Genomic DNA, 10296 nt, shown 5'->3' with positions numbered 1-10296 from the left:
TGATGCCATATTGTGTGACCTCTGACCATGTAGACGAAGTGAGATAAAGTTACTGTGAGTTATGAAATGGAATCAGTCAATTAACTAAGCGCAGCGCGACGGTCGTGTTCTGGCTAAATAGAGACAGTTGACTGATCCCGTCTGTGTTTTCTTATGAACACGTGATCCTGAGGCGGGCGCGTGCTCCAGGTAACTGAATGTAACGGAAACGCTGATTGGTCCCTTTGCCACGCTTGCGCACAAGTACCCTTGGGAATATACAAGGGACACATTCGTACAGGTGCGAAGTGTGAAATAGGTAAACTTAATTTCTTTTCACAAATGAGTGAAAATGAAAACTTTTTATTGTGATTCTGACTGGATTATGTGAAGTCCATCTGTGGATTTTGTTTTACAAGTTATTGTGATATTTCTGGAGGTTTTTACCCGAGTTGGCGGCGGTCCGACGACCGACATGTCATGCATGATCACTGTTGAAGCGACGAGACTCCCTCCGATAATCTGAATGAAAAAATAAAATCAACAAGCTGGAAATGGGGAAGGACCTAGATATAATACAAGCTGTTAAAGAGCAGGATATAAGCTCTCTACAGAAACTGCTCCAGAAGGCCGGGAAACTCGCTCATAAAAACAGTAAGTCACTTTACTATCAGCTCAACATGTGTTGATCTATTTATAGTCATGCTCATCTACACTATTTTGCTGTTCAGGGTTTTGACTACCAGCTTGTCAAAGCTGGCCAGTTGTCATCGCAAGGGTTGTCACAACTTAGATATATTTTGATGTACCCTCTGTAACCACCCTGTCGAACTTTTACACTCTGTGTGAACTTTGTAATTCTCATCAGCTGTCAACACCAATCAAATTTTCTAGTCATGATGCAATTGACACAGATAGCAACCCCTCTGCACTATTAATCATCACAGACGAGTGTTTTTACACGTCGCATATTGATTAGGCTGTTTGTTTAATCAGTTCAGTGATTCACGTCACCTATGAGATAAATAGTTAGAACTGCTGCAACAGGCAAAGTGAGTTTCAAGTCCTTTTGAGATGTTTGACAAAACATGCCATGTTAATGTTTTTAAATTTATTAGTGCATATCAAGCAGGTGTGAAAAGAAAACATGACTTTGTATTATTCCTGTTGTGATATTAATACCTTTAACGTCCCAAAGTGACCGATGCACTTGACGCATTATTGCTAAGATAGGGAGATATTTTAGTGCAAAATAAACAGAACTGGCCGAACCCTCCATCTTTGATTCCTGTATTCCCTGGATACTATCATCAGCTGTTAAGCTTGAAGCCTGGTATGAAACCTTGTCACTGTTAAAATCTGTAAGACAAGGCTCATTTATCAAATAGATTTATGAGGTATTGTTTTATTGTTTTATTGTTGATAGTGTTAGTGGGATTATTTGTTAGTTTGCTTTGACCTGAGTCCATTTGACCCATTTTAATTACACTGTATACTAGTACTGTACAGTGTACATAACACAAACTCTAGAGAATAAATATGTATTTGGAAATATATTTCATTATAGATCTATTGAAGTTGTACTTTATGTACTAAAATGAAGTAATAGAAACCATCTGTATCACAGTTGCTGCAATTATAAAAATACACATTGTGTAAATTATTTTTAGTTATGGTGGCATATAATTATCTTAATCTATTATATAAGAAGCTCATTGTATGTAGAGTTAAGTGCAGAACTCTGGAATGGATATTTGTTTCAGTGCTTTTTTAAATGATCATGCTTGCAATGTTTCGATACGTGTAGAACATTTCTGCACTGTCCTCAGCTTTTCTTGCTCAGATAATCTAAGCCACACATCTGCGATGACAGAAAACATTACAGACTGTCTAGGTATGTCTGGTGATGATAAATACGGATGTATTTATCTGCTACAACTGATTTACTCCACAATGATTAGCTAGTGCATCTGGGGGACAACAAGTACATATCACATGGAAAATCTCGCACTAGTGTTACTTTATGACAAATCTATGACTGATGATATGTATTGTAATCATAGTGATCAAACAATTTCTTCTCGCTTCTTAAAATAGTGTGAAGACATGAGGAAGGTTTGTTATCTCATGAAAAAACAGATGTTTGTGTTTTGCCTCATATTATGCCAGCTGTTTTTGAATACCTTGTATAGATTATACATGGTAGGAAAGGTATCATGTTCGTTTTTTCTCACAGGGAATGTGGACTTCTTATGCTGACTAACATGATACTGAGTGTATGTTTGTTTGCTTTGTGAAGTTGGGATTATGTATGGGCGGACAATTCTCTTGAGTGAAGCAAGTGTAAATAAAAAAAGATAATTACAATTAATTGCAGATGTAAAGCAGAATGCAGTTAATTATAGGTGAATCATTTATCTCCTTGTGGCACGATTACTTAGTCAAACAGAGAATTCCTTCAGACAATATTTCTTTGCAGACTTATAGTGCAATATATATGAATTCATTGATATGTCAGGCTCGCTGACTTGGTTGATGCATGTCATCGATCTCAATTGCATGGATCGATGCTCATGATATTAATCACTGGATTGTCTGGTCCAGACTCGATTATTTACAGACCACCGTCATATAGCTGGAATATTGCTTAGTGCGGTGTTAAACAACAAACCAACCAATCAAATCATTGATATGCTTGAGAACGTTCATGGGAATAAAAATATATGTTCTTTAACACACTAACAAGTGACTTATCAGGAATGGAACAACTAGACATTTTTTAATAATTCCATTGGTCCTTTGGGGCTTTATGTTGTTTGAATATATGATTTATATTTCTTGTAATCGTTTGAAAGGCGTAACAGCTGATTAGATTGACATATCTGATAACTGAATTCAGGCATATATTAGCTATTTTCCTCGTTCCCAGTTGTCAATGCACAAAACGCTATAGTGTTGGCTATGCACAAAATCATAAAGTGTCCAAGATTAGTGAAAATATTCTGGGACTAGTCGATTTCTTCTAAAATCTATCTATTTTACATGAAATACTAGTCTGAAATGAGCTACAGACTGGTTGGATTTGTCTGATAGTGTCTACCCCTGAACTACATTCAGATATCATGATGTCAGGCGGAATAGCTTGTAACTGGCAAGTAAGTCAGTAAGTTATCAAATGTGTGGGGTAGTTACCTGCAGAGAGGCGTATCTTGTGGTTAAAGCATTTGTTCGTCATGCCCAAGACCTGGGTTTGATTCCCACATGGGTAAAATGTGTGAAGCCCATATCTGGTGTCCCCCATCATGATATTGTTCTTCAGTCATTCACTCACTCTTTGCTTAGAAATTACCTGTACAAATAGAGTTGTGCTGGCATGGTGGGGTAGCCTAGTCGTTAAAGTGTTAATAAAGGCCTGGGTTTGATTTTCCAACATGGGTACATTATGTGGTGTCCCCCACTTTGATGTTGCTGGAATAAGAAAGCAGTATACAAACTCACTCACTCACTCACTCACTCACTCACTCACTCACTCACTCACTCACTCACTCACTCACTCACTCAGCTGCTGATGGGTAAAGCCTCAATTTTGGACATTGTATTATCTTTATCCAATATTTGTATAAAGTATTAAATCTGCTCCCTTGTTAGTGTATACACCAACACTTTATGATTTTGTGCATAAGCAACACTAACATTTTGTGCCTTGACAACTGGGAACAAGGAAAATGGTTAATTTATGCCTGAATTCAGTATCAGATATGTCAATCTAATCAGCTGTTACGCGTTTCAGGAAGATTACCAGAAAAATAAATTATATATTTAAACAAGATAAAGCCCCCAAGGATTTGTGGACTTATTTAAAAAATTTATAGTCTTCATTCTGACCCAAGGGTAAACCTTGAAACAAATCACGATGAATGATTTTTGAAGATTTTTGAAATATGGATGCATCTGAATACAAAGATGGATGATGGAGAGGGCTGGTGTCATGACAAAGATGGTTAGGGGCTTGATAGATGTGAGAATTGAATACATAGCATATATATATGTGCATGTTTAGCATACAAGGGACTGTTTTACAGCTGTTTTACATGTACTATAGCTTTAAGCCAGTAATACATACTGTGTGGTGGCTTGATCTTTTAGGCAGGGGAATACCCTTTGGCATTTTGTAATCATTTGTGAGTAACATTCCCCCTTTGTAGTGTTTATCATGTGACGGGTTACATTTGACTGGAGATTGATCACGCTGCCTATTGTATCTGCTAGTGTAATGTATGTTTAATGTATATGGCCTGTTATGTATGTGTCGTGTAATGAACATGCAATTGTCATCATCGGAGATCAGGATGTTGATGATGGTGTACATGGCCAATTGAAGGAATGGATGCTGCAATTATGTGTGTCGTGAGGCAGTGTTGAGGAAACGGGACATCAAAGAGAATCTGCAATGACATGAACCCAGTTTAACAAACGTGTTGTGCAGTAATCAGATTTGCATTTACAACCATAGCATTAGGTATGTCTGGATCAGATTTCAGTGTTGGAGTTCTGGAGAATGTCATCATGTATTTTTTATAAGTTTTCCTTTTCGGTGATGTTTCATCCAAGCTAAATAAGTAGGCTCCTCACTGGCATTGATGTATCTTGGAATGCCGGCTTGTGTATTATAAGCCAAATATGTAGTTTATCATCTATATATACCCAGTGTTCCCGTTTACCGGTAATTACCATTTTTTTCCCCCGGTAAAATTAGCCTTAGACCGTCAATTCATGTAACTGCCAGTCCCTGTGGAACGCAAATAAAGTACCTCATAAATCTGATATATTCATATAAGTATATTTTTCGAACAAAGTCAGCTTGTCTGTTACCATCAGGGTTTCCCCTTGTCGATTTTTAGTGCAAGAAAGTAACATTTCGCTTTGCTTCAAGGTTAAACATATATTTGTAGTGACTTTGTCTTGAAGTATTTAAAAAAGAAGAGAAAATTGTGACTGAACTTGTGAGTGAATGATGTGTTGATCTAACTAAGTTACTTCAGAGATGACGTCATTGCATTGAACATGAAGTTGAAAGAATTATAACCAGGTAATTTTTAAATGTTTTTTTATTCGTTGAAAGTTGGGACCGACAAAAATTAGGGGGACTGGTAATTTTTAGAGTTACCCGTCCACCAGGACTGGCAGTTTCAAGAGCCAGCGGGAACACTGATACCTCTCATCACTTGGTTGTACTCATTCCAGCATGGGAACAGTGTAAGAAACTACATCGAAACGTTGCTAATGCAATAAACCAGAAGTTGTTATTCTTAACATTCTACATTTCCGTGTATGTAGCTTATGTAAATAATAAAAATGGGAAGCTTGTGAATGTAAACAGTTATTTTAGTTGTTTTGACCCAGATGCCCCATCAAAGGAAATCATCATTCAAATTTCTATCTTTCAAAAAATAATTATATTCCATCATTGTTGCTATGACAACTAACTGTTTCATGGCACTCTTACTGTTTTATGGCCTATGTATAATCATACATAATAATACATCTTTCTTCCATGAATTTGAAAGAACATTATGTCTGTTGAGAAAGTGTTGGTAATCCTAACTGCCTGACCACAGAGTGAGGTCTTTTATTTTCTCAGAGAAATGATGAGATTCAGACAGCTGGAATATTTCAGGTGTTCAGGAGTAGGTGATACACTGCTATGATAGCATGGCTTTGATACCAGCTAATTTGGTGCAGGGAGAAATAGGCAGTTGTAAGAAGATTCTGATATGGGCAATCTTCTCTTTCTTTAACATTTAACCTTTTTTTTCCATAGCTTTTTTTATTTGGTAAAAAAATCATATAGGAGCAGCCTGTTTATATGTTGACATTATTTGTTGATTTTGATTTTTTTAACCTCAATAGAATTTTATTATGATCCCTTAATTGTATGAAAAGAAAATAGCTGTCGAAGGTCTTGGTTATCTTTGGTCAAATTGTCAAATTTATTAATGTGGTGTGTGTTAACACGATAATAGGTGTTTGGTTTACTGCTTGTTTTAACAGAAAATGTCCAAGCCTGCTTTTTGTCTTACATCTTTTTTTGAGGCCACCAGTCCAGAAATAGTGTTAATTAGATGTCTGCATGTACACTGCACTGCATTGCTGACACCTTTTATTGAGCACTAAGGCAGTGGAGTGCATGTTGCACATACCAGCCAGGCAATAACCATTGATGAAAACAAATATGTTTCTTCAACTCAGCATGCCAGTTATTAGAAATGGCACTGTAGGTTCCCAGCAAGTCATTACCAGATTTGTGGCCAATTACTGATGGCAGGTAGATGACCATATGTTACCATTCCATCATAATTTGTTGCAAGGAAAACATTATCGGAACAGTTCAGTCTCTCAATCATAATTTGTTGTGAGGCAAACAGTACCAGAAGAGTTTATCATCTGACTTGAGTCTCTCTTTAGCGATCAGGGTTGCGTTTGATGAGGGAAAGGTTAGTCTGCAGTTAGACAGAAGGGAATATACATAATTGACATGTTTTTTGAAAGAGAAGATTGATATTATACCCCTGTCCTAGAGTCCTTTGTATTTAACCTGTTTCTTCAAAAGTTATGATGCTTGGAAGGATGATGTTGAACTTGATTTGTGTATAACAATTTTTGGGAAAATGCATATTGGACTTTAGGTTAGACAGAAGGGAAAGAAATTATCCAAGAAAGTCTACTTGCCTGAAAAGGGCTAACATATAGAGATACCCCCAAAAGTGTTTGAAATTCTACAAGCCCTTAGGATACCTTTAACATTAACAAAACTGGTTCTTTAACATTAACAAAACTGGCTGAACTAGTGGGCTGGTGCTAATTTTTATCCCTGAGAAGAAAGCATGGAGTGAACTGATGAAAAATGCATCTATCACCCTGATGAGTCACTTTCATCTAAGTTTCGAATGGAAATGCCAGTTTACACAATATAGTGGTTGTGAAAGTGTTACGTTTTAGATCTCATTGGCCCTGAGTATTACAAATTGTATTCATTTCAACATACTGTGAAAACGATTCACAAATCTTGTATTTAATGTTCTCCCCACCATGATAACCTTTATTATGATCTGCACCCAGTCACGTCTCAGCTAATGCATTATCCATGTTCTAATGAATCAGTTTGTGTTCTCACCCCGGACTTGAAATGTCAGGATTGGGACATCAACAGAACAAGGATAGGACAGTACTCAGTATGTTAATTTGTTTATTTAGAGTTAATCATGGCAGTAACACACTAAGTAAATATGCCTGTCCTCAGACAGACAGACAGACAATTTGGCAGCTGAAACACTTCCTTTAAAGGAGCCCTCCATGTTGGTTGGTTTGTTGCTTAACACCGCACTCAGCAATATTCCAGCTATATGACGGCAGCAGTCTGTAAAAAATCAAGTCTGGACCAGACAATCCAGTGATTGATATCATGAGCATCGATCCATGCAATTGGCAAGTCAGCAAGTCTGACCTCCTTATCCTGATCGTCGCCTCTTATGACAAGCATAGTCGCCTTTTATGGCAAGCATGGGTTGCTGAAGACCTATTCTACCTCAGATCTTCACGGGTCCCTCCATGTTAGTAGAATATGGAGTCTGTTTCAAATACTTTTAGATTTATAGTCACCAATTATGTCTTTTTACGAATTTCTTAATAGCTTTTCATGTTAAGTTGTGGGCTATTATGAGCTGAGCTTACAAAACACAAATTGCACACCTATTCATATTTGTGGCTGCTTTTGATGTTAATTTATAAGCTATTATGAGTTGAGGTTATTTGACAAAAGGAAGTATTGCACAACTCAAGCTTTGGACTAGATAATATAGTCATGATAGTGGCTAAAGCCACAGACGGAATATGTGTTGGGTTATCATGTATGAAGGCAGTTGGTCCCTAGACATGGCTTCAGCAGCCTGGTGCCTTGCTGTGTATTTCAAAAACAGGTTCATAACTGCTGTCTAACCTCTGGCTGTTGCAAGCCTCTCCACCTGTCTCTCTTCACTCTGCCTATCTCCACTGAGAGGAGGACACAAGCAGGAGTGCCAGTGGTATAAATATTCCTTAATGCAGATTATATCAGGGTTTGCAGGAAAAGTGAACATGATGAACATTCATACCTGCTTGATAAGCGGTGGTGTTGGGTTTCAAAAACTAGTCGTTGGTTTGAAAAAGAGTGTCTTGCTTTACTCTACTTGTTTTACTACACTCAGCAACATTCCTGTTATTTCAAGGCAGTCTGGAAGTCACGGAGTCTGGATCAAGTGCAGAAAGCATGAGCAACGATCCAAGCCATCAGGGCATGATGACATGCATTCAGCAATGTCAGAGAGCCTGCATGAACACCTGGTGCCATTCTAGTCAGCTCTTTCAACAAGCAATCAAATATTGAAATAAACTGTTGATAATCGGTTAATGAATGAAAATAACAAAAATTAAAGCATTCTTTCTGGTTATCATTCATGGAAATTGTTTTTAAAATGAAGTAGTGAATCTCTTCATTAATGTTTTACAGTACTCTGCATCACTACCAGCTACCAGGGAAGGCTGCAATATTCAACGGCCTTGAAATCTTGTCCGATATCTGACTAAGTCACTTGTGATTCTTTATACTCAAGGCCAAGAAATTCCTTAAGTTAACTGGTATAAATTGAAAATAATTGATGAATCATTTCAGGATTGGTCCCTTGTTTCAAAACTGTAACCAAACAGTCATAGATGAAATTAGAATGGCAGTTACAGCATCATAGGAATTACATTGTTTTTGGTGCAAATGATTGTTTTTAATAACTATAGTAGAATATGGTAAATGAGTACTGCATCTATGTGCATTTCCAGACCATGCAGATGCAAAATGTTCTTTTCCTACATATTCATGATAAAGTTGTTTTGGTTATTACATAAATGAATAATGTATAAGGTTGTTTGTGAGACTAGAACTGCTTGTTTCATAGTGTGGGGCTTCTGCTTTGTTGCTGTTAGCTAAGTACAGTTATTCTAATCAAGAATGGAAAATGTACAAACTGCGACTTTATCCAATAGTCCAAACCCCTGTTTAGTAACATTTCTTGTGGTCTAGTAGATGACTAGTCCATATACTAAGAATAATATCAGCTAAAAATAATGTCAAAACACAAGTTATGGCATCGGAACAGTTCAATCTCTCAATCGATGCTCATGATGTCCTGGATTTTCTGCTCCAGAACTTGATTATTTAGAACTTGGAATATTGCTGAGCGGCTTTAAACAACAAATGTAAGCTGAACCCACAATAGCCCATATATCAGAGTTCTGATTGGTTCATTTTCAAGGAGATTGTCCTATTCTCCAGATATCCCAAACAGTTTGATCTTACTAAACGAGTTCAGGCCAGTAGACTCGATGTCACAGACTCATTTTGAGTATTGAAGAGGGTTCCACATGGCTGGTAAAAAGATGTAAGGACTGGTAGTTTTACCAAATGTTCAGCTTTATGACACACACAAAAAAATATAGTCCTAAATGAATTGTGGACTTGTTGGATTAAGTTCATGGTGTGTACACCTGCTGATATTAGCTGAGGCTATAAATGTCCAATATCGGTCAGTAATGGCAATATTGTATTTCAAAATGTTATGAGTTTTGTGCGAGTTGTGCTCATTATGAAAATGAATGATATGGCCAGTATTGAATGTCTTTCAGACCATGTGTTCGCTGATGAATGGTCTTGATATAAGAGGAATTTACTAACAATCATTACTTGCCTGACTAGAAGGAATTATCTACTGCATGTTCTGGAGAAGGGTTAAGCCTTACTATTGCCGCCATAGCCCCAGCTGTAGACTGCCCTTTATTAGCCATAAGGTGTGCTTATCATAATGGCTTTAATTAATTGCTCCTTAACTATTTGCTTCGTCCACATACTGGCAAGATAAATCTTACTTCAGACCTAATTCTTTTTGGCTTTTCAAAACATTTCCACACTGATGATATTTTTGATCTGATACTCTTATTGTCCAAATTTCACATTTATAGATGCAAAATGAAAAATAACCAACCAACCATTACACATTTCCAAAATGAGGTTAAATATTATTACCAACTAGAAAAATATAGACACTTTAATAAAGCCAAACAGACTGAATTCTATACGAAATGGGCTCCTTATGAAAACCTTTTGAAAATATAAACATTTGCTATTCCAAAACTTTACTAAATATATATCCTGCATTCTGTCTTCATAAGTACTAAAGCTTCTAGTGAGTGTGAATGTGTGTATGGATGTGTGCGAATGATATGTACTTTCTT

General features: G+C 36.9%; 1 protein-coding gene across 1 annotated transcript in view; it reads left to right on the top strand.

Annotated features, from left to right (window-relative positions):
• The first annotated feature begins 243 nt into the window (after positions 1 to 243).
• Positions 244 to 10296, top strand: part of LOC124137949 (caskin-2-like) — a 232591-nt gene continuing 222538 nt past the window's right edge. Inside the window, exon 1 of the mRNA XM_046504412.2 lies at positions 244 to 633. Within this exon, the coding sequence (XP_046360368.2) occupies positions 534 to 633 (100 nt within the window). The 5' untranslated portion in view covers positions 244 to 533. The remainder of the gene's footprint in view (positions 634 to 10296) is intronic.

The sequence above is a fragment of the Haliotis rufescens genome, unplaced genomic scaffold, assembly GCF_023055435.1.
Source record: "Haliotis rufescens isolate VD_foot unplaced genomic scaffold, xgHalRufe1.0.p SCAF_20, whole genome shotgun sequence".
Classification (NCBI taxonomy): domain Eukaryota; kingdom Metazoa; phylum Mollusca; class Gastropoda; order Lepetellida; family Haliotidae; genus Haliotis; species Haliotis rufescens.
Note: the sequence above shows the minus strand (reverse complement) of the source record. Positions and strands in the feature narration are given on the sequence as shown.